This window comes from Stegodyphus dumicola, chromosome 11, assembly GCF_044657685.1.
Source record: "Stegodyphus dumicola isolate Sdum_Otavi_A_Nest chromosome 11, ASM4465768v1".
NCBI classification, from domain to species: domain Eukaryota; kingdom Metazoa; phylum Arthropoda; class Arachnida; order Araneae; family Eresidae; genus Stegodyphus; species Stegodyphus dumicola.
In genome coordinates this window covers 117,462,867-117,488,445 of record NC_140778.1, presented here as the reverse complement: position 1 = coordinate 117,488,445, position 25,579 = coordinate 117,462,867, and the positions used below count along the sequence as shown (strand labels likewise).

The following is a 25,579-nucleotide window of genomic DNA, read 5'->3' as shown; positions in this document are numbered from 1 at the left end:
GCAAAATGATTAAAAGGATTTTGGCCGTTGACTTAAGCTTCATTTTGATGAAACATTAAATTAACTTTTGAACTTATTTCAAAGCAGTTAATTTAGTACTCAAAAAACTGAAAAGTAAATATTTATTTTTGAATTGCAAGGCATATTATACAGAAAATTAATTATTTAAAAATTGTCAAAATCTTGAAATACTAAATATTGCATTTTTTATTCTGAAGCAAATGGAATTAGTTTCTTAATAAATACTTTACACAGGAATTTAAATATTTTTAAATTTAATCTTCACCAAATATCTAATAGAAGTTTAAACGTATGTTAAACTTCTATTACCTTTGCTTCCCGCTTATCAAAACCCGCTTATACTTTATGGTCTTATAGTAAATAATAGCTAAAGCATAGAAGGTTTCTACAGTTACTTAGTTTCCTTTTAATTAATAAATTTCTTGTCTACTACAACTTTATTTTACATCCTAACTTAGTTAGAAGAGCAGAAAACAAGTTTCATAATGATTCCTAGACAGCATTTTGAAAAAGTTTCACAACAGTTTAAAAAGTGGAGGTATTTCATTTTATAGGAATAGATTGTTCCAAAGCTAATAGAACGAACTTGTAGAGATGATAAAACAACTCAAAATAAATATTTTTTATTATAGTATGAAATTCGTTGATCTCACATCCGCTGGAAAACGCTTTTCCTTTCTTCTCACACGATATCTTTTGCAATGCAAAGACAGAGGGTACTTTCAGGCGTGATGCTAAAAAGCGTTGGTTTTACTATGTAGTGTCATTACTATATATCTTTCAATTCTTCTATTTTCACATTCGCATTTCGTATTTTTTTACACGTTTTGTTTTCACATTCTGTCCAGTTTGGACATTACATGACTTCTCAAGTGATGACTTTTATGTTTTAATGCGTGATCCTGAAGTTCTCTTGCCATCCAAGTAACATTTTTGGCTATGAGACAATGTTCTCACTTCTTTAAATTCTCTCTTCCGCTGCTGCCTGTCAAGAGGAGTGCTTAGATCCACACCTAATTACCCATGTCTCTTCAATGTTTTTATTTCCACTGAATGGGATATGGCGCATCTTGCGTAATCTTTGGGAGCTTCTCCAGTGGTTTTATTTCCACTGAATAGAATATGGAACAACTTGCGTAATGTTCGGTGTCTCTGCAATGCTTTTATTTCCACTGAATGGGATATAGCGCATCTTCCGTAAAATTCGGGGGCTCTTCAATGGATTGATTTGAGCTGAATAGGATATGGCGCATCTTGCGTAATATTTGGGGTGTCTTCAATAGTTTTATTTCCACTGAAGGGGATATGGCGCATCTTGCGTAAACTTTGGGGTCTCTTCGATGGATTTACATGAACTGAATGGGATGTGGCGCATCTTGCGTAATGTTTGGGAGCTTCTTCAATGGTTTTATTCCACTGAATGGGATATGGCGCATCTTGCGTAATGTTTGCGGTCTCTTCAGTGATTTTATTTCCACTGAATGGGATATAGCGCATCTTATGTACAATTTGGAGTCTCTTCGATGGATTTATTTGAACTGATTTGGATATGGCGCATCTTGCGTAATGTTTAGGGTTTCTTCAATGGTTTTATTTCCACTGAATGGGATATGCTGCATCTTGCGTAAAATTTGGAGGTCTCTTCAATGGATTTATTTGAACTGAATGAGATATGGCGCATCTTGGCTATGAGACAATGCTCTCACTTAACCTCTCTCTTTCGCTGCTACCTGTCAAGGGAGGAGCTTAGATCCACACCTAATTACCCATGTCTCTTCAATGTTTTTATTTCCACTGAATGGGAAATGGCGCCATATTGCGAAATGTTTGGGGTCTCTTCAATGGTTTTATTTCCACTGAATGGGATATGGCGCATCTTGCGTAATGTTTGGGGGCCTCTTCAATGATGTTATTTCCACTGAATGGGATATAGCGCATCTTGCGTAAGATTTGGGGGTTTCTTCAGTGGTTTTATTTCAACTGAATGGAATAGGGCGCATTTTGCTTAATTTTTGTGGTCTCTTCAACGGTTTTATTTCCACTGAATGGGATATGGCGCATCTTGCGTAATGTTTTGAGGGTCTCTTCAATGGTTTTACTTCCACTGAATGAGATATGGCATATCTTGCGCAATATTTGGGGCGAAAGCGTCAGTTTCATGGTTCATAGATCGTTAATAGATATTTCGAATGAAATGTTATATGAATGAAAAGAAGACAACTCTATTTTTCTGTCAGACGACTCTGTCTGTGTGTGTGCATCTGGAGTGAGTAGGGAAATAGAAGCACTTTCCAGCGCTTAACCGCTTATACAGCGACTGTGCATTCTGTGATGAAAAGTGTTTATTTCAGGATGTTTGATTAATGTTTGTAAAATTACATATATATCACGTTGAAAATGTTTTTTAAGAAAGATAATAAACTAAATCCCTGTTCTACGGAAAAATTAAATACATTTTTCTTTAGTGTAAAAATCAGGTATAAAAAAATCTATATTAATATATTTCCTAAATATTCAGCTATGTATATAAGATTTCTAAATGTTTAACAATGCATAATACAAAAATTAGAGATAAAAATGAACTATGCTCTATATGTGCAAAAATGTTACGCGTATTCTAAATTTGAAGATATGCATACGAGATTGTAATTATTTTCAGAAAGTCATTTTAAAACAACAAATGTCGTTTTGCATGCATATTAACACGATATGAAATTCCGATTCAAAATATGAACTAATGTCAAATTTGTTAAGAAAATGACATCTTAAAGAATTGAATTAGGTTTCTCTTACGAGATATTATAACTTAAGATATATATGTTACCGTCAATATATGAAATGCCTGCATTTTGGAGAATCACAAATAGAATTTCTATAAAATGTCAAATTCTATTTAGGGAAAATATGGAAATTTTCCTATTATTTAATAGACGTGCATTTCTGAAAAATACAAATGCTATTTTGAAAAAATAATGAAAGTGTGCCATTGAAAATCTTTATTCAAAACACGTAAAGAAAAAAACTGCATAAAACAAAATTTATGTCTTTCTTATTAAAGAAAACAATGTATAAAAATATAGGGAATATATGGAATTATGGAATGAATGTATTAGATGTATGAATCTATTGAATGTATGAATGTATTAAATATATGGATATTCGAAACGAATCGTAAGATGCCTAGGAAATATATAAAATGTTAATCGTTTCATACATTACCAGCCAATTTTCGGTGTTCTGCAAAATGTGTAAATATCGTATAGAATGTTGGCTTTTATACATTGCAGGTAGCATATATAACTGAAGCCTAATGAACTTGTTTTCGTCTTCATTGATGTAGAAAAATTACATTGGTTGAAACTACTTCTGATTTTACACTTTATGAGTAATGCTAAAAATGTTGTTTCCTTTCTTTCTGCACAAACATTGGAAAATAAAGTGAATAATAAATGAATTTTATTTAGATGTGAAATGATCTAATGTTGTGGACTAATATGAAATTATCTCTTTATTACCCACGATTAAATAATAAACATGTTTTTTCCCCTCAGATCTCTGTACAGCTAAAGAATATCCAAAAAGAATTTGTCCGGGCGATGTCTGCTTACCAGATGAAAAGCTTGGTTTCAAATGCAAATGCGAAGGCAAATTAACCTACGATAAAAACGGTGTCACATGCAGGAGTAAGTCAGTAACTTTTGTCAGTAACCAATGCTCAGTTTAATTTCGAGTTGCCTTATGAATACAGTGAAATTCCCGATTCCGTAATTTCATGTTGATGTTGGGTTATGAATAATAAAACATAGGTTGTTTCACATGGAACACAACAAAAACAACAGTACAAATTCTGTAATTTATTTATAAACCGTAACAAACTAATTCTGAAACCGCAAAAGTTTCATTTGGTAGGATAAAAAAATCTTCCCATTACGAAATCGCCGCTACAGGCACTGTAAATGGAAATGGCAGTATTCATGCAAGATAAAACCTGCTATGTTTTGGAGTACACCAAAAAAATCATAATTTATCCTCATTCAAAGATATTTTAACACGAAGTTTAGTGAAGAGCCATCCAATCGTCACAAAATCAAAATGTGGTGTCTGCTTGTGTAAAAAAAACTGCCCAGGGCGAAAGTCCAAACGAAGTAGTTGAAAAAATGCATGAAACGTTTTCACGAAGTCCCACAAAAAGGCGGATGAAGACGGTTTCGTAATCAGACTTGTGTTTAAGGGGACTCATACACCTTAAAACCCATAAGATGTTCGAATAGGTGACTGTTGCAAGAATTGGGATACCTTATTTATTTTAAAAGCAATTACTACCAACTTTTTACAGCTGACTACATAATATAGCTGCTTTCTGATATAGTCATCAGAAAGTTTGTGTTGCCACAAATATTTTTATAATTTAATCCGCTTTGTGACAACAGTTTTCGTCATGTTTCCAACTTGCGCGCACATTTTAAAACATTCTGTTTCATAATTTAATGCCATATTTAATATATAGCTTTTATAACATTTGGAAACGACTGTGAACCTAAAATTCTAAAAATTTCATTCAATTTTTATTTTATTTTGAGTTGAGTTTATAAAATGTATTTTATTAAAAAAATTTTAATGTTTTCGTCCATAAAATTTTTCAATATTAAAATATTCATCAGATTGTTGGTTCGGTTAGAAAATAGTGCCCATATAAAGAATTCCATCGAATTTCAAGTACGCACCATTAGCCATTTTTAAAATATCATGCACGCAAAGTGGAAACATGGCGAAATATTTTGTCACAAAGAGGATTAAATTACAAAAATATTTGTGGCAACACAAACTTTCTGGTTACTAGTTTCCAAAGCAGCTATATTATGTAGTCAGCTGTAAAACGTTGGAAGTAATTGCTTTTAAAATAAATAAAATATCCCAATTCTTGCAACAGTCACATATTCGAAGATCATGAGGGGTTTAAGGTGTATGAGTCCCCTTAAGGAGGAAAGCCACTTTTTACGTTTCTGGCAAAATTAATCGCCCTAATTTATGATTTTGCAGCACGGAAAATCCACATGGTGTAATGGAACATGAGGGTAACTCTCGAAATGTGAACATTTTCTGCTCCATTTTCAACATTTGAGTTTTTGCTTTTGTTTTCTTCGTGGGAAAATCGATTAACGTGTGCATTTACCAAGATATGCTATGAGAGTGGCTGTTTTCTCAATTAGAGGAAGCGGTTCCAGGCTTCATTCTGCAGCAAGATGGTGCTCATTGGCATAAATACCACATTGGCATAAAAACGTACTCCAGTACCTGAATTATAGTCTAACCTATCTCGAATAACAGTTTCTCTGAAGTGTGCGTTGACGTGTATCATTTAATTTATCCTTTCTGAAAGACTGCCCATGGGTTTAAAAAAAAACACTAAATTTTCTTTTAAATAATTATTTGTAATTTACTCAGATAACATTTTTTATGCAATTGTAGACCAATGAATATGCTTCCGGTTCATTTTATTCCTACTAAAATAAAACAATGATAATTATAAACGGAGAGTTATAAAGGAAATCAGAAGGAACCATTTGGTTTCTCAGCCTGAATAAAAAACTCTCAGTTGCCCAATAGAAGGGGTACAAATTTTTATTTTTTTGGAGTTAACTTTTCTGAACCCAAATCAGTACAAGATGTATATATTCATATTTATATGTAATAATAGCATTTTCATTAATTTACTTCAAAAAGTTCATTATACGTATTGAAACCCTGTCTCTTTATTTTTGAAACGATATAAATTTGGTCTTGCTGCTCTCGAACGTTCATAAAATCTATCATGCGGCTCTCAGTGTCCTGAAGTTTGGCCATCCCTATTATATACTCCCACTTTTAAAGGGCGACTGGGGATTTGCGGACACAATCGCCAAATCCTGGTGGTGGAGAATCATCATCCACCACCTTTTAGTTGGAGACTCCTGTAGTGACATTAGGTATTTTGAAGCCGAAAAGATGATAAATGAGCAACGGTACTCAAACTATGGACTTCTCAAATACGCGCCGAGTGTGCTGACCATTACATCACGAAGGCATATTAAGAAAGCGGGAGAAAAACCTTATAAATGTGAATTTTTTATTGCAAAGCATTTAAATATATAATTATTATCTTTAACAGGAAAATTGATGTGTAGCGAAGGCAATGGGACCAAAACTTGTGCAGCTAAGTCTGCCATTTGTGTAGAAGACTTTGATGCTCCTGCTGGATACAGATGTGAATGTAGTAAAAATCAAGAAAAGGATGCTGATGGTGTATGCAGAGGTAAGTCCATAATTTTGAAATTTACATTTGTACATCCAGTGGCTACAATTATTCTCTAATATAATCTTTGAAAATTTAGAAATTGCATTTTTATTAAGATACTGTAACCAATCCTTTAACATAAACTGTTGGACTAACTGTAACAACAAGGCTACCCTCTGTTGAGTAACCAGAGAAGTACTTCAGTAAAAGCCAAGGCTCCCACTTGATAGGTTGTATCAGTCCCTTGCTCTGTAATATTCTTAAAGTTAAATGTAATGTCCGTGTGTAACTTAAACATGTTAATAAATACTTGTTACACTATACAGGACTCTTCTATGACCCTATCTAAAACAACCCCTTCACAATACTAGATTAAAAAATAGTAAGTCAATAAAGAATTCAAAAGTAAGGAATAATAATACAATAAGGAATTCAACATGATGGGAATAATAGTTGGAGTCTCAAATTGTATAAATAAACGAGCGGATTATCTATGTAAAATAATGAAAGATTAAATATGATTTTGTTCAGAAACAAATTGAAAAGATTGTGTTTTAATCAATCTACATTAGTCGAAAAAATTAGTTTAATAAATCTTAGCATTGATAAGAATTAAAAAATATATTTATGCAAATTAAAGGAAGGAAATTTCATTTAATAAACGTGTTAAATGGAAAATGTATATAAGAAATACAAAATAAAAAACTGGAGAATAATTAAATGATACGATTCCGAAAAGAGAAAATGTGTTATGAAAATGTAAGCAAGGAAAACGCAGTTGAGGCTAAAAGGGATCAACGTTTGCATGTTTTAAAAAGTTTTTCGGGGTGATAATCATCTACAATTTGTGTGTGTTACGTTTTAGTTTTATATTTCTGCAATTTTTATGTATTCTCTCGTCATGACTGAAGCACGTGATGCGCATTTTATGAAAGTATGATGTAGAAGAAAACGGCCTAGTGCTCGAATTTAGAAAATGAAGTGAATTCCATTTCAGAATCTTTCTGGCAGAAAATAAGTAATACATCGGGAGTAGCTTGACTGCACCAGTGCAAGTGAGAACAAATTAATTTTTGCAAAGAGTGGTAACCTGCTGATAACAACGAGCGGATTATCTATGTATAATAATCAAAGTTTTAATGAGATTTTGTTGTAAAAGGTTGTACCTTGCTACATTAGTCCAGTTTAATAAATCTTAGCATTGATAAGAATTAAAAATATATTTATGCAAATTAAAGAAATGAAATTTCATTTAATAAACGTGTTAAATGGAAAATGTACATAAGAAATACAAAATAAAAAACTGGAGAAAAATTAAATGATGGCAGATTATATACGAAATTATATAGTTGTTGCATGTTGGCAGATTATATATACGAAGGAAAATGGATGCACGTGCCACGTGTGTAGACAATATTTGGAATGATAAATGTTCTCATATTTCATATTTCATATTTAACCGAGAATAAAATTATATTCATTCATGAATGATTAAATAAATTAGTTGAGATAATTACGAGTGAATTTATTAAACAGCACTGCAACGTAGTAGAGGGTAAGTGAAATGTTCTCTTTCTAGGGTTATTTACGTAATGTATTAATTTTCAGTGTAGGCCAGCAATTATTGGGCATAAGCGACGTTCTTTTCGACACCTAGAGCGTGTCTCGTTTAGTATTAATAACACATTCACACTAGATGGTACCTCACCACCACAGAAAAAAGCATTATTTAGAAGTAAAGATTGGCTAAAGCAGGTTAAGCTATACTGCCTTGTAAAAGCTATACTGCTATTGCAAAGATATACTGCTGATATAATATGTCAAAGTATGGTTAAGGTATACTACATTGTAAAAGCAAAGCCGAAGTCTCAGCAAAAAGGGAAACGTTAAAAATAATTTTATCATGAACTGATGAAGCTTTATTTCTAAATGATAGAGGCATTTCTGATAATGTAAAAAACAGTTCTCGAGTTCCTAATAATGTAAAATAACAATAAATAATGAACATTTATTCATTAGTGCTAGAAAAATTCTTTTGACCAATAATGACATTTTATTTATGAGGAAGATTCTTATCTTCAAATTTTTTATAAGAAAGCATTTCATTTTCAGAGCAATCGAAAATTCCTTGCTGAAAGATATCTTTTTCTAAATACAAAAATATTTTTTCAGTCACGAAAAAAATTAAAATAAGTTAGTAATTTCATATTTTATTTAAAAAACTGCTTCAGAATTGTTTTTATAAATTAAATTTCTTTCCATTCTTACTTAGTGAAAATAAATGTTTTAAAATACTTTGAAGAGGTAAAGATTGTAAGGCATTTAATGTTAATTAAATCATTTCTGTGATTTAAAATTTATAGCAACTTCTTCCTTCCGCTGGCTTTGGTTGGAATGTAAATGAGCTTACAGAGTATTTAAGGTGAGGGTTTTGAATGCTGTAAAGATAGAGTTTTTGACAGAGGCGCTCGAAGCTTTATTTTCTATTGCCGAACTCTACCGGTTAATATTCCGGTTTTAGCTCTTTTGCTAGCCGACGTGAATACATGCCATTAAAGTTTGAACCAGCTTAGGTAGGCCAATTTATGTAGTCTCCGATTACGAAATTTTCAATTTGAAATCAAAACTGTTATTTTAAATACCTGCAAGCGGCAGAGATTGCTGTACGCACGAATTTTGCATTGTGGTCATTTCAAGATTTAATTGAAATTAATTAAAACTTCTTAAGCCAGTGTTGACTTGTACAATAAGAACCGTATAACGTTAACAATAAAATAAAACATGTTTACCTTAAAAAATTTATGCATTTCATTACTGTTTTTCTATTCTTTCTTAGCATATTCAAAATAGTATTTTAAACTGATAGTTAAAACTCATAAGATATGTATCTACTTGTACTAAGAAGTTAGGCAGTAAGCGATAGACCTAGGCATGAAGTCAACTTCAAAGATAACTATTTACAAATTCTGTAGTGTAAATCAGTATTGTGTCGTGGTCACTCTCTTAAATACATTGATGATAGTCTTATGTCCGTTGTATCCAAAACCTGATCCAAGACGTTTTTGTTTCAGAACCGCGGAGGCCAATCATTGTTATACAAGTAATAGAACCTCAATATTAGTAACTCACTTTAACATGGGTAACCAAGAATAATGATATATTATATTACTTTGGAACACTATTTCAGCATTATAATGAAAGCGAATTATGAAAGAATGGAGAAAAGAACAAGAATTTCGTCTACAAAATATTTACAAAGGCTACTTTTCAATACAATTTATGTGAAAACATTTTACACAATTTACAGTAGCTTTCAGACTGCAAACATGTTTTATCAGAAAGAAGCATTTATTAGATTTTTAGGTTTCCGCTCTCAAATGGGCTTGCAAGTCTGAAATGAATGCTTCTGGGTGTTTTGAGCTACCGGGTATAAAGTCTGTAAGTCTCCATTTTTTGTCTGTAAGTCTGTATTCTCCATTTTTTTTCTTTCTGTGGTAGTTTTAACAGCGAAGTTTTTCAGTGGCTATACATTTCTCTGACTTATGTAACCACAAAACTGAAAGGAGAAATATGTGACGTGGACACCCCATGACATCTTTATACGGCATAATAAATTATGCACATTTCTTGCTGCATCTTGCCTCGAATGCCTTTAAGCATATTGCCTCGAATTTCATTAGAGATATATCTCTCATTCAATCAACTGCGTTTCCACTTTACGGAAAGGTAAAAATACATAAAACCTCAAAACAACTTCTAATTGTAAAAATTGTAAAATACCAGAAAACTTAAAGCGTCAAATACAGTTAAAAACAGTCAAAAAAATTCAATTAAAATTGGAGTTTCTATGCAAAAATTTTCATTCATTTCGGTCAAGCATTTCTGCCAGCAGGCAGGAAGACAAAACTTTCAATGCATAAAAATTAAAGTTGGCTTTAAGCCTACTGGGCAAAAAGGCACTGAACTTGTTGCACCAACTGACGTAATTCACTATTCTATTAAGAGTTTCAAATGTAAACAAATGGCGCTCTCGTTAGGCTTAGTACCGCTTAAACAACTTTTAAATTGTTGATAAATCTAAAATTGCATGCAGATTAACTAAAGGCACAAAAACCTTAACCAGAGTATAAAAACAACTTATTTCAATCACTTTTAAAACAAAAAATTCTCAATTTTTGAACATACAAGAATAAAAAAAAGTGAGCTCACCGAGCAGGGGAACAGAATGAGAATTATATATATATATACACCTATATTTGTATTTTGTTTTAGTTACGGTGAAACACCGAAATCTGGAGAGTGTCGACTTTCACCGGTGAATGTCAACATTCACATAGTCGCTTGGTGTATGTCCGACATATTTTCCAAATACTCTGATTTCTGACTTACACCGGTGAATGTCGACATTCACCATGTACTAATGGTGAATGTTGAACATATAAGAATATTATATTTCCTTCTCTGTAATTCATTCGTGAAAAAACGCAGAGACTCAGAATAAGAATTAAAACACACAGTACATTCAAAATGAGAAAGGAAAATAATAAAAGTTACAAACTTACCAAATTATGTGATTCAAATCTTATTTATTGCAACAACTTAAATTATTATGACACTTTGAATTGCACAAGAGGCCCTTGCTTTTACAACTGCATTTATTTGTGGAACACTTCCTTTTGGAATGGCAGCGTGTACATATACTCCTCTCTTTTCCACCTACACCAGAGCATATTTGTGATTGTCGACATACGCCTGTGAGGGTCCGAATGTACAAGAATGTAAAGAAATATTCGATCTTTCACCGACGTATTTGGGAATGTTGACATTCTCTGGTGAAAGTCGACATTCTCCAATTTCGGTCTTTCATGGTAACATATATATAATATATACTTCCTCCTGTACCCAGTCCCAAATAATAAATACAAATAGTATAAGAACCCAGTCCACTTCTGTAAGCGTGGGTTCTGACACCAAAATATAGGTAAGACTTGATGATAAACATGACTATAACTCATAAAGTTAAACTAGGATTTATTTATTTAGATTAGAACGAAGGTGAAAGTAAAAGAATAGTTGTCAAAATATTTTGCACACGTCCGTCCTCACTATCGTTCACCTCTCGTCTGACTACACCCTACACTAGATGGCACTTTTATATAATCTTAGTTACAGTTACAGTCCCCACATATATACATTTATATTTTTTTATTGCGGCTGACCGCAGTGAGAAAATGAAGTACACAACGAAATGTTATAGCAGTCCCATATACAAAATTTCAACATTCTACGGTTACTCGTTTATTAGTTATCTGAGATACACACATTCGTATATATGTACACTAGGTGTACCCGCCCGGCGTTGCCCGTGCATTTAGAAAATGCAGATAAGTGAATAGCGCAGGAATAGTAGTGTAGGACATGTAGACTGTCTCTCTCTCTTCCCCCCCCACAAGCTACAAAAAAGAAATGAATTGTAATTAATCGATTTAATGTATCGTCAAAACAGCAAACTAACGCTAGAATAAAGAAATCAATTGTTACAATCGAACGTTATTTGAAAACAAATAATAATATCAGTGAGTCAAAAAAACCGTGATTAATTAATTATAAATAATTTTTTTAAAATTTTTCTAATTCAAAAATCGAAAATCGGGCTTCGAGGTCTGGTGGCCAGCCCCTTTGTGCTTCCGTATAAAAAATTCCAGGTCCCTGCGTGCGATAGATTTGGCTGGAGAGCTCGGTCAGACAGACAGACAGACACATTACACTTGCTTTTATTATTATAGATACAGATTTCATGAAAAAATCTCTTTCGAATTAATTTTAAATCAATTTTAAAAACCGTTTTGGGAAAAATGATTTCTTTATTCTGTCCGTACGTACAGATGACATGCAAAAACATCATTCAAATGGATTCAAGAGCGTTCAAAATAGATTTTTTCGTTGAAATATGATACCCGAAATTTTTCGGGATTACAATATTTCCTTTGCTTCGTGGAAAGGAAAACAAGCAAGTAAAAGGAACGAATTCGAATGGCGCACATTTGCATAAATTACAGTGACATATCATTGTTTGATTTGTCATGATCCCTTGTAAAAAATTGGAATTTCTATTAAACTTTTAAATGGGGAATTAATAAATTTAATTATTATTTCATTCTGTCGTTTCCAAAGCAACAAATACACTAAAAGCAAAAACGAAATATACTAGCAATTTCCGTTGGTAATCTACGGTTGGTAATACACAATATACGGGTTCGTAATAGATTGAATGCGCAAATCCGATAAATGGTTAATAAAATTTATTCTTATCAAAAGAAGTAAAGCAGAAGGCTGGAATTTTCCTAAGAGGTATTCGAACAAGTGTTCAAAATATCACACAATATAACCAGTAGTTATGTGTTAAACTGCTAAAAACGTTAAAATACAATGCAGTGCAACGCGTTATCTAAAGAGAAAGCTAACTCGGATTTATCTCAGTTCTCTCGGAATTACAAATCTCAACAAAGGTAACTAAGCGACTAACTAAACTCCTGGGTTGAGATGTCTATAAATAGTTTTTAACCAGCCGCGCGAGATTTTCTATTAAATTCTGCTTCTCGAAATTTCTTGAAACCAAAAAGAGGATGTAATTACGGTTACAGCTAGCACAGTAGTCAATTACATTTATTCAATTTAAGTACAAATTACCGAGATAAACTTTTATTAAATGTTAAAAGCCCGTGCTTCTGTGTTTTTAATTTTTTGGCATAGCTTTCTCTTAATATTTGTCTCGTGCTACATTTCAGGAGGGAATACAAGAGTTTTAATTTTAATTCTAATAAAAATATCTAACTAAATACAAAATTTGTAACAGTATTTTCTCCCTCTTGGCCGAGCGCTTCCGTGGTGTAATTGGATGTAAGTATGTCTAGCAATCAGGAGGTAAGAAATTCGAATCCTGGCTAAGGCATTACTCATTTTTCACGTTTCTTGTTCTAAAATAAAGTGTCTGATGGTCTCTACAATTTCTTCTTTAGAAAACCATAATTTTTATTCACATGATTCTTTTATGTATTCATTTTCTTTTTCAGAACTATATGAACTATAGAAATGTCAACAACTATTTACACAACTGTTTGTATTGATTTCTCTGCAACCTCATCTGTAAAAACTATAATTTTCATTCACATGAATTTTCCTACCTAATAATTTTTTTTCAGAAAAATGTGAACTAGAAAAGTGTCGACAAATATGTGCTTAGTTCTCTCTACAACCTCATCTGTGGAAAATCATAATTTTCATTCACACGAATCTTCATAACTAATAAATTTCGTTTTCAGAAAAAATGTGAACTAGAGAACTATCGTCACCTATGTTTGTAACTACGTGCACAGTTTTCTCTAAACTTCATTTGTAGAAAATCATAATTTTCATTCACATGAATCTTCATAACTAGTAATTTTCGTTTTTAGAAAAATGTAAACTAGAAAATTATCGATAACTATGTTCACAACTATATGCATAATTTTCTCTATAATGTCATTTATATAAAATCATAATTTTCATTGTCATGAATCTTCTTAGCAAATAATTTTTTTCCAGGTCTATGTGAACTAAAGAAGTATCAGGAACTATGCAAACAGCGGTCAGCGGTCTGTGACATTAATGGCTTGAATAACTGCAAATGCCCACCGTTACTCGCATTTGATGATCAAGAACGATGTACAGTAATTGGTACTTATTTTTTCCTTCAAATTAATTTTATATTTTATTATCTATTTAATCATAATTATTTATTTATTACAATTACTACTTATTTATTGTTTCTTTTTTCAGTTTTAATGAAGTGTGGAATATATTTACTCCGTTTAGTCATTGACAAAATTTACCTCCTTTCCATTTTATTTGAGTGTAATAATATATTCAGTTATTCTTCTGTGTGTAAGATACTTCCGAAAACACCTTGCAGAAACGTGTGAAAGCAAATTCAATGTTGATTTGAATTAACAGAGGACTATTTCGACACTTAAAATCAAACAGACAGGTTAAGTTTTTCTGAAAAAGCCATATTAGAACTTTAACTAAATGTAATTTGCTTTTAAAAATTTGAATGACCTTTTTGTAATTTTTAAATTTACTTATATGAACGCGCATAACTTAAATTAGTGTTCATTAGAGTTGAAATAATACGCCGAATAACGATTACTGGAGGAATTAAAACAACAGGAATCAGCATAATATTCATAAATTTGCGGAAGTATTTTCTGAAGTTTAAAATATAGAACTTTCTTTTTCAGCTGCAGAAGAGCAAAATCATTTCTTCAAAACCTGAAGTGCAAAAACATTACAGAAGATGCACTTCCTACGCTGCGTACGAAAGCAATTTTGCATTTCTGCTGCTCAAGAAAAAGGTTATATAAAAAAAGTTTATAACCTTCGAAATTATTCCTGAAAATTCATGAATATTTCGTTTATTGTGGCTTTAATTACTCCAGTTATTGTTCCTATTTGAAAAGGTTTGCACAGTTTATTATTTGTACTGGTAAAATGTTGTACTAAATTACATATTATATGTCCATTAATCAAAATTAAATCGTTGTGGCCTTCTCACTACTTTTCTTCATAATTGCATATTAACTAAATCTTATACATTTTCTCATTTACCATCAACGTCAATTTGCTCTTCTAAAGGTATTGAAGCTACCGGATTAAAGTAGGATTTTGACAAAAAAAAAAAAAAAAAAAAAAAAATAGAAAAGTAAGTTTATTCTGTGTAATAAATAAAAAAAAAAAACCTTATTCTTTATTTTTTACTTTATTTATTTAATTTTATCTTTTATTTTTCTTTGTATTTATTTATTTATTTCTGAGATTTTAGTTCTGAAAACATATATTTGCGTGATTATCCTTTCAGCATTAATTTCTCAAAATAAAAACCATATTAGCCCGCAAGAAAATAATAAGTATATAATGATTAACAAGTGAATTAAAAATAATAAGTGATATAAAATATTAACTGAGAGCAATAAATATTAAGATTGTTCAATTTACCTTTTGAATACAGTGTTAACGTGTCCTCTGTTGCACCAGTTTAACCATTGCTTTCCTGTATTATTCCTTTCAAATTAGCATTGAGCAATCAAAGTTAATTCCTCATTCTAATTTTTAGGAACGCTATTTATTTATTTATCGAATATAAACAAATTATTTATTTCGAAGGCTCACCAGCGGCCGAGCGGTAAAGTCGCTGAGCACTGGTAATTCGGTCCGAGGTTTGAATCCCGCGAACGGGCTGGCTGCATGGGCGTTTTCGTGGTTTACCGCATGTATAACATGTTTACGAACCAGTTTCCCTTAGAAAGTCCTTCACGAAGGCATTCCTCCCCTTAGGCAGATAGCCCTCGAGGCTTTGCCATAATCACACACACACTATTTGTTTCGAATTAACAGTCTTTTACAAACCGAAATATTAAACAGAAGAAACAATTTTCAGAAAGTAATAAAGCTATAATCCATGCTATTTGCAAACGATCGCTGTCAGTATCTAATTAATTTTAAAATTTTGTTCATACAAATATGTTATCTAAGGTTCAGCAAAAATGAAACTTTATAACTTGAAAGCGTAAAACAATCTTTTAAATATCTAAAATAATATTTAAAAATCTATTTCTAAGACAATAATATCTTTATTTCTTTATATACAAATCTAAGCTTGGTTCTTTCAATAACGAAATTTCTGAAAACAAGGTAAACAAGTTCGTGAAATCTTTTTAGTACTATGGGTTGATGACTTTTGCAAATATAAGTGTAACTTTTTATATGTCACTATATGCAACATATGGAGTTGAGTTTTTAATATTTAATATGACCTTCGTAAAGCAAAAATTCTAAATAGTAAAATAATCATTACGCTTTAATGCCTAAAATATGAAAGTTTCCTTCTCTTTATAAAATTCAAAATAATATTCGAAAATATTTTATTCATGCCTCTTTGATTGCCAATTAACAGCACATTTCACAGTTTTTGACATCAAATTTAGGAAGCACAACAAAGCAAAATTTGATTGTTTGGGGAATTATTATAACGGATAAAATGCTAGTTTTGTGCTAAGCAGAAATTATGAGGGTATGAACATAAGGAAGTATTTAACCTTGCACGGTTCCTTAAGTTAATTTAACCATTTATTATGATTTAGGTCCTTACTGTCGCTTCTCCTTTCGTTTCCCTACCAGAATGGAAATTATTTCAAGAATATTTAAGGTGAGATTTTAGGATTGTAAGACAGAGCGTGTTTCTGCCTTTTGAGACCACATTACGAGGTTTCTCTAGCTCGGATAAAAATAGGATTCTTCGACTTTGTATTTTAGCGCCGACATTTAAACTGTTAAGCCGGTAAGAAGTTTCAGTCAACTTCGCGGTAAATCAATTGTATAGCTTTTGACTACTAGACTTAGTCTGAAATTTGAATTTACTGTTGCTTAAGTTTCATCGCCGCAAGTGGTGACTGATTTGTAAGCATAAATCGTGCCTTTATGTTCAAGTTCTGATATAACAGAAAAGTTTGTGTTAAAACCTTCCCAAGACTCTTTCGTTAACTTCAGATGCAGCAATAATTTGCTTCCAGTCTGTTAGGAGTTTGGAATTAGTTTATGTTACCGAAGGACACTAAATTTATTAAAATATAATAAATATTTTACTAACCGAAATTTGCGCACAAGAAACTGTGAAAAATTTAACTTTCTTAAAAATGATCTCGCATTGAACACTGCTGAAAGTCCTTTCATTGAACTTTCTACATTCTTTGAAGTAACTCAATAACCTGAAATTTATGTATTACAAAAAAGTTCAAGACTGTAGCTAGCTATTTTTCTTGAACATTTTGCATATCTCTGTAATGAATATAAAAGAGTTTCTTGTTAAATTGTATAGATGTTTCACAAAATGCTTAGACAATTATTTTCCTTAATTAATAAAAATAAAACTCAAATATACAGAGTTTAACATAAATTAATATTTGCAGTTTGTATGCATAACGTCTGTTTTTATGTATGTTTTAATACGAAATACTTTCCTTGCAAGCCCAAGCCTCATACACAGCAGTTCTTCCACTTGCTTCGACTCATTATATATCCAACCTCCAATATTCACCTTCTCAGGCAGAATCTGGATCTTTTGTAGACTACGACGCTATCACGAAAGATCTCCAAGCCTCAGTAAGTATCAGTTTAATAATTTTATTAAACTTTGGTAAGAAAGTACTTTTCTAAAATATATTTCTGTTCCTATTTATAGATGCATCTTTTGTTTGGCCCAAATTACAAATTCGCAGATGTTTTGAGCTGCAAGTAAGTACGAAATTTGAATCACGTCCCTCAAACCTCATTTCTACGCAATATTTTGTTTTAATTTAGCTCTAACTTTCATGACAATTTTAGAACTTATTTATTTGAAATTCAGCAACGCAAATTAGTAATACATCACTGTGTGTTACTAACTGCTCTTTATTTATATAGAGATTAGTAATCCAAATTATTAATACAGTAACTGTTATTAATACACAATAACACGCCGAATAAATACTAATTCAGAAGTCAAACAACAAAAATCAGCGTTATATTTTCAAAATTGAAAATATAACGCTGATTTTTGTTGTTTGCCTTCTGAACAGTAACTGTTGTTCGACGGCATGCAATCGAAATACGTGTAAGAAAAGTCTAAAAAATATTATTTTTAAGCAACTTACGTAATTTTGGATTTGGTTTTTGTAATATGCCGTTTTCAAAGACGTATCATCCAGCTAATTCACTAAATAGCGATACAACTAAGAATCAAAATCGTAAAAACAACCTTGTATTTAGCGTAAGTATATTGAAACACTCAATCGATTTCGAGGGCAGCTAAAGGTCCCTCCTCATCAGGAGAAAGAAATACCTAGAAAGAAGAAAAATAAAGGGGAAGGAGTCTCAGAAACACGTGGTCCTTATCAGCACTGTAAGTGGTTATAACTGGATTTTTAATCAGAGTTACACTGGCTGCCTACTTTTACTGAGCCAGGCTATCTGATTAAACATATAACACAAAGGACAAGAAAAATTAGCGAAATTAAAAATAGGGAGCGAAGGGCAACTGCACCTTCACGCTCAAAATCTGAACTTCGAATGAAGCTTCGAAGCTGCCCTCGAAATCGATTGAGTGTTTCAATATACTTACGCTAAATACAGGGTTGCTTTTACGATTTTAATTGTCACATTAGCGTGTTTCTCTTCTAGTCTAACTTAAGAATGTTGATTATTTTATTAATACAGCTACATTTATTCTGTTATTCTACAAGGTTTTATTCGTATTCTGATCATTATGATGCTTATAAATTTTTTTCAATTGAAACATGTTACCTATCTCAAAAATAAAAGAAATAAAATTTTAAAAAATCTGAAAGGTTTCAGATTTTATCGGTCGCCCAAAGGACTTTGTTTTTTTTACCCTCTCGCTGAAATAGCAGTCTACCAGCCTGCAGTTACATTCACGCCTACTAACATATTATCTTTCTAGCTTTATTAAGCATCATTTTCTTCGCACTTACGCCGTATGCAATCAACAGCAAAATTTAAAAAATTTTTAGAAGCAGCATAGCAGTATAAATTTAGAATTCCCGATGCAGCATTAAGTATTGGCATAGATTTATTCAGTCTTTTCTCATTTCACAATATCAATATTAAATTTTCTTGCTAAGATAGCTTTACAAATTTTTTTATCTTTTTATAATTAATGTTTGTGTGCTTATTTATTAAATATCAGTTTCATGGCTTTTGTGCCGCAAGAAAAAAATTCGATTTGACAGCAAAATCGCAAAATATTTAAGAGCAGCATATCTATACCATTTCTTATAGACAGTCTGGTGCGCACTGGGGTTAAAAAATTTTTACTCAGTACAGTGTTGCCACTGCTCGCTTTAAAATAGTTGAGTTTGTAAATCAAAAATTCGTTACAGTGTTACAAAATGTTACGTAGACCATAAAACAAACTCCAAATTCTGGCTTCCGGGTTCGCATATTTGGTTGGAGGACTATGTCATTCAATATTTGATGGCCCTAGGTACCGTTGTTTTTAAAAAATGCTAGAAAGATATATTATATATTCATGCAGCTTCTTTATTATTTAATTTCTATAAATATAATACAGGGCCGTAATATTTGGTGGAAACAATTTGAAAAGTAAAACAGACATTTGTAGTTAACCGACGCAAAATGCCGTTTCGAGAACAATAGCCCTTAGGGTTAAAGCCCCTTAGGGCTAAAAAAAGTTTTTAAAAATTGTGGAAGATAATACACGTGGTAAAGAGTGGAAATTCTTTCCATGCGCTCATGATTTAAAATGATATAGTTAATAGTTCATCTATGAACTATTAACTATATCAGTCTATCTAATCAATAGTTCATCTATAGCGTAATACTTGCAGAATACTGTATTGGACCCTAATTAAAGGTATGACCTATTTCTAACAATTATTTGTTCTAAACGTTTCTCGTATTAATATCTCTCGTTCAAATTTTGAAAAAACTGTGACTAGATTGGACCTGGCCAACTCAAATTCGTTGTCTTCTCCAAAGCCGTTTTGAAATGTCGGGAAGAAATGTTAGAAATAAAAAGCCATCTTCTAGTTTGCTCTTTTATTGTGATTTTTCTTATACCAAACTCTTATTTTCTGCACAAAGTAACGAAGAATGTGTATGAATAATCTTACGGATGGTAGCTGAAATAAGCGTTCCAAAGAACAAAAACTGAAAGTGAAAGTGGCAAAGGATTTTTGACTTATAAATGCACTAAAAGCTTAGACTGTAAAACTAACAAAGGGACTCAAATCGCTTTTCTCAGTAATTATACCATAAACTCGTTGTTATTTATATGTTTATTTATATAATCATACCCATATGTTTATGTGCAAGTATAGACTGTTGTGATTAGTGAAGCAAGAAGAACATATTCTTAAGAAAAAGTAATATGAAGGTTAAGAAAAACCTAATCTTTATTTATTCACATCGGCAATAAAACTGCAGATTTGGGAATTCTACTTATTGCAATAAATTTGCTATTCCTCTGCCTTATGCTATTTTTTAATATACGTTAGTATTGAATGGTTTATCGCAATCACGTTTCTTCATATTCTATTAACCAGTTTTCTAATGTGTAGAAATAATTTTTCCGTAGAATATTCAGCGTTGTCATGTACAATCTTTATAATAATGTCACAAATAGTGATACGCAAATACAAATTGCTCTCAAATTGATGGTAATTAAGGAAATTGATAGGATTTGTAAGTATTTTAACGGAACAAAATAAGGTGTAGGTGTATTTAATTTAATTATGGCAAAGCACACTAGGGCTATCTGCCTAAGAGGAGGGATGCCTTTCGTGGAGGACTTTCTAAGGGAAACTGGCTCGTATACACGTTACACATGGGGAAAACCACGAAAACACCCATGCAGCCAGCCCGTTCGCGGGATTCGAACCTCGGACCGAACTACCAGTGTTCAGCGACTTTACCGCTCGGCCGCTGGTGGGCCGAACAAAATAAGGAAAAGAAATTTGTTTATATTTCAATAGCTAAACTTTCTAGCGTTATTTTACCCAATATTTTCTGCTTTTTATGTAATGCAGCAACTCTTCAAAGACTTTAACGTGCACTGTGGAAATTCAGTTCAATTCTGATCCGAAGGAGCAGTTGAAATTGATCACTCAACCAGGAACATGCATATCTTCCAACTCAGAGGACTGTTTCATACCTCCTGCTCTAACGCTACGCAAGAAAGAAATCAAACCAGGTAAAAATGCAAAAACTCAGTTTTAAATAAGAAATGCATAAAATTGGTGCAAAGATCATAGTTCGGTGATTACATTACATTAAATGAAGATAACACATTATCGAACGTAATACAATCAAAGTGTAATGATGTAAAATATAGATTCCCTGTTAAATTTCTAATATACTGTAAAATTTATACGAATTTACTAACATGTTGTAAACTTTATTTCGTATGTAATCCATTTTATTTTATGCGTGATGTGATACTTCTTTGGCGAAATGAAGCAACTCCAATGATGGAACACAGCAATAACTTTTATTTAACACTCAAAAAAATGGCGACATACAAACAAGAAGAGAAAACATATTCTAACATTTAAAAATAAATTACATTCTTCGTGCGAGAGTCGCACGTGGCACTCGAGTCTGGTTTCAAATATTGCCATTCACAAATAACTTAATGTTCATCTATTTAAATTATTTAAACTACAAGATTTTAATACTATTTAAAGCTGTTACAGTGAGTAATCAATTAATAAAAGTTTCACTCTATTCTTTTCATGTATTGATGATTTAATAGGAAATCCATTCAATCCAATAAATCTATTGCTAAACTTCTATATAATCCATTTATTCTTATTCTTCTAATTGCGGCTATTAATTACTCAATAGGATAATTATTTTAATGAGTTGATTTGAGGAAATACATGCATGCGGTTTAAATATTATGAATAGTATTCTTGAAGACAGTAATACTGTAAATGTTTGACTGTGATTTGATTATAAACATTTGTCATTTAAAATTTGTTTAAGACTAAAATGTGTTGTTATTGTGACTTATCTCACGTGCCTGACAGTAACAAAAGAACAAGCTCGCGAAATTCATCGGGGAAAGGAGGCAATATTGTACCTGCAGTTGACAACAGCCTTGAGCACGGTGTAGGTGACAGGACGTATATAGTATCAATGCAGCATGGGGATGAGTAGATTTTGCTCGGTTCGGATTCCAGTTTTGATGGAAAGCATCCCGGGGGAAGGCGGTCCAAAGGTCTCTTACCCCTCTTTCTCTACGATCAGCCTCTCGAAAGGACTTTCGGCTCACTGCATATTTAAAGTGCCTCCACGCCGCACAAACACTATACATTTACAAACATCCATGCCTTCTCTGGGATACAATCCCGGGATCTTATGCTTATAAAGATTGACTATAAAAATCCCTACAATATTTTATGCTTATAAAGATTTATTGTAAAATTGCTTAAGTCCAAAGTTAAAAGAGTTGAAAACAAATGTACGTTTTTAATTTAAAATCGTACAAAGGTTAATATCACAGCACAATGCAAAAATTTGCGAAGGCCACGTTATGTGTTTAATATCGGAAAAAGAATGAATACCAGAACCGAATAGCTAACATATATTGCTCTGAATTTTAATCCTTTTAATGGCAGCATTTTTGTGTGACAAACATTAGATAGATATTTAACAGGAAAAAAACTATGGCTGTTCGATAATCAGGTCTGTCATCTAATATTATTTCCTGTAGTGCTATTTAAAGGACATTTCTATACAAATAATTCCGATAATTTTAAGTCCATGAAAATAAACGTAACTTACTCACGAATTAACGTAGAGATTTTTAAACCATTAGAGACAGAAAACGGCTGCTACGTGTACATTTTCTACTCATAAACGAGGATCATTTTCAACACTTCTGTACGTCTACATTTAGTTGTCAAAAAATGGTGGAAGGCGCACCAAAGGAATAAATAAAATAATGTATAAAAATTAAACATTCAATTAGAATTATAAATACTGTTAAACTAACGGAATTAAATGCACTTTGTTAAGTACGAACGGAGTTATGTTTTTATTTACGTAAGCATATTTAAAACACTTCTTACTGAAATTAGAAACATTAAAACATATTGAATTAAATAGCATTTGGCTAAATAAATCACAAGTTCATTCATTCAACTCTGGGAAATTTTACTTTTGTTGTAATTACAGCTTGTTTAAATGCGGATAAATCTGGTTGAACATGTCTTCCAAGAGCAAGGATTAAATCGTTAAATTAATATTGTTTATTTCTTTAATTGCTTATGATAACGGTCGTGAGGGTTAACTGCTTAAGAAAAAGGATGCCTTCCTGAATATCTTTCTAAGAACCATTGACTCGTATTTAAGTTGCTCGTTTTCGTTAGAAAGGGGCAATGTTTATTGATTCTCTTTTATTTATACATTTATCATTTTTGCTTCAGAGGTAGTTTGCCATAATCAGTAACTGTTTGTGTTGCATTTTATTTCCATTGTAGATATCATCACTTCAACGGATCCCTGCAAGGAGGATATAAAGAATAAAATATGTGGCCCATATATGGTTTGCAACAAAGCGCAGGATGGTTCTCGAAATTTTGAATGCAAATGCTCTCAAGGATTCTCTTCTTTTGGTTTCTATCAGCCGTTCTCAGACAAGCAAACCATCATCCACAAATGTCAAGGTAAAAAAGGGTTTGCGTACCGTTAAATGATCCAAAACGTTCTTAACGCTGCTACTATTACGTCAAATAATAGTGATAAATCTCTAAATGCATCATAGAAGAATTTCGTTTCTGTACATAAATATGAGTGAAAGCTATTTTCTCATAATCCTCTATGTGTTTTAATGTGCAAAGATCACGAGTAAAGTTTTTATTTAACATAGTACTAATTCCAACATAATATATATATATATATATATATAGGGAAATATAAGCAGAAAAATTTCTTCCGCAAAATCACGGTCTAAATTTACAAGCTAATTACCGTTAATTTAAAATCTAAATCATGCTGTGTTAAGTTAAGTCAATTTAAAATTCGATACATTAACATTTGCAGTGAAGTTGTAACTACAGCAAACTTATAAATTACGTTCAGTGGAGTTAACTTAGTATAAACGAATAAAGCGTACAAGCAGAGCCGTGCTAAGACATTTTTTCACATGAGGCAAAAAGGTAAATGCGCTCCTCTATATATATATGTGTATGTAATAATTTCAGGAGCAGGAACTTGGATGCCGTAAAAGTGTTGATCCATAATTATTAGGAAATTGGAGGCGAAGGCAGATTAAATCTTCAGTTTTATTTTCCGCAACATGTTACGGCTACACACAAGTCGGCATATTAAATGTGACTGTTCCAAAAGGCTTACATTTTTTATACCTTTGTAGCAAGAAAGCAGCAGTAGACAGACAGCATTCTAGCTAAGCCGTAATGTTCAAGTGGAAAGCAAGTGCGTAATGTTCAGGATAAAATCTGAATCAAATTGAGTTAGTTTTGGTTCTCAAAGCATTTTGATTGGATAGTTAATGTTGCTGTAAAATTATTATTGGCTGCTTGAGTTTTAGTTCAATTTACATCACCAGAATTACGTAAGAATCATATGACATATAATAGTCTCGAAATAACGCGGAGCAGAGAGGGGTTACTATTTTTAGAGTTGAGAAGGGAAATTTACGTTGCTAATTTTATCATTTACATGTTCACTATTTTTCTTACACACACATATATATATACATCAAAATAGCTATATTTGCATTAAACAAAAGTAACTGTATTAAATCAAAATATCATAATTCTCATAGCATAATTATGCCATAATTCTTCACGTATTTTTTAATCGTAGCTTTATAAATTCAGAAAAATAATGTAGCCTATTATTTACAACTTAATCAATTATTATCTTTAGTACATAATAATTATTAAGTATGCTTATAAATAAAAATGTTAAAAATTGCTTTTTTGATAAATAAAAAATAACATCAAAATGCACATTGCATTAATTTCCATGTTTTCTTGCAATTCTTCCTATTGTTTTATTTATGTTTGCCGAAGCTTATTTCCCCTAATAATATTTCACAAATTTAAAAACATAATTAAAGTAATTTTCAAATTCGTACAGCCAATTTGGTGCCCTTTCTAGTGATTCACCTGAGGCAAGTGCCTCACTTGCCTACCCTTGTCCCGGCTCTGCTTACAAGTAAACTCAGATTCGATGCATTACTCAAATTCGATTTATAGTGAAGTTATATCTAAAGCAATCTTAAAATTCACATTCAATAGAATTGCTTAGTAAAAAAGAATAACGCATAAATGCACAATTTATAAGCATATAAAAATACGACAATTTATAAGCATACTTAATAATTATTATGTACTAAAGATACTAGTGTTAAGAAGTTTTGATTAATATTTTCGGTATATACAGTCTAGTGTTGTTGCTGTTGTGACTAATTTCGCTTGTCTGAAATCAAAACAAAACCACGAAGTTAATCGTGGCAAGGAGGCAAATTTGCGCTCGACGCTGGCAACAGCCTTGAGTACTTACAGGTGACAGTATGACTTTGTTGAGTTCCGACGCCAACATGGTGGTGTTTGAGCTGTGAGCTGCATCCCAATGCATCCATGGCATCCCAATGTGCTCTCTCAGGCTAAGATACGGCGAGTTAGGTGAGCCGAACATTAA

At 32.0% G+C, this 25,579-nt stretch overlaps 1 protein-coding gene across 1 annotated transcript in view; it reads left to right on the top strand.

Moving 5' to 3' along the window:
• LOC118201492 (uncharacterized) overlaps positions 1-25,579 on the top strand; it is a 419,621-nt gene that overhangs the window by 371,698 nt on the left and 22,344 nt on the right. The window contains exons 27-33 of the mRNA XM_085827141.1: positions 3,573-3,704; positions 6,170-6,313; positions 13,880-14,011; positions 17,358-17,491; positions 17,571-17,623; positions 20,935-21,098; positions 23,392-23,577. Coding sequence (XP_085683267.1) covers positions 3,573-3,704; positions 6,170-6,313; positions 13,880-14,011; positions 17,358-17,491; positions 17,571-17,623; positions 20,935-21,098; positions 23,392-23,577 — 945 coding nt within the window. The remainder of the gene's footprint in view (positions 1-3,572; positions 3,705-6,169; positions 6,314-13,879; positions 14,012-17,357; positions 17,492-17,570; positions 17,624-20,934; positions 21,099-23,391; positions 23,578-25,579) is intronic.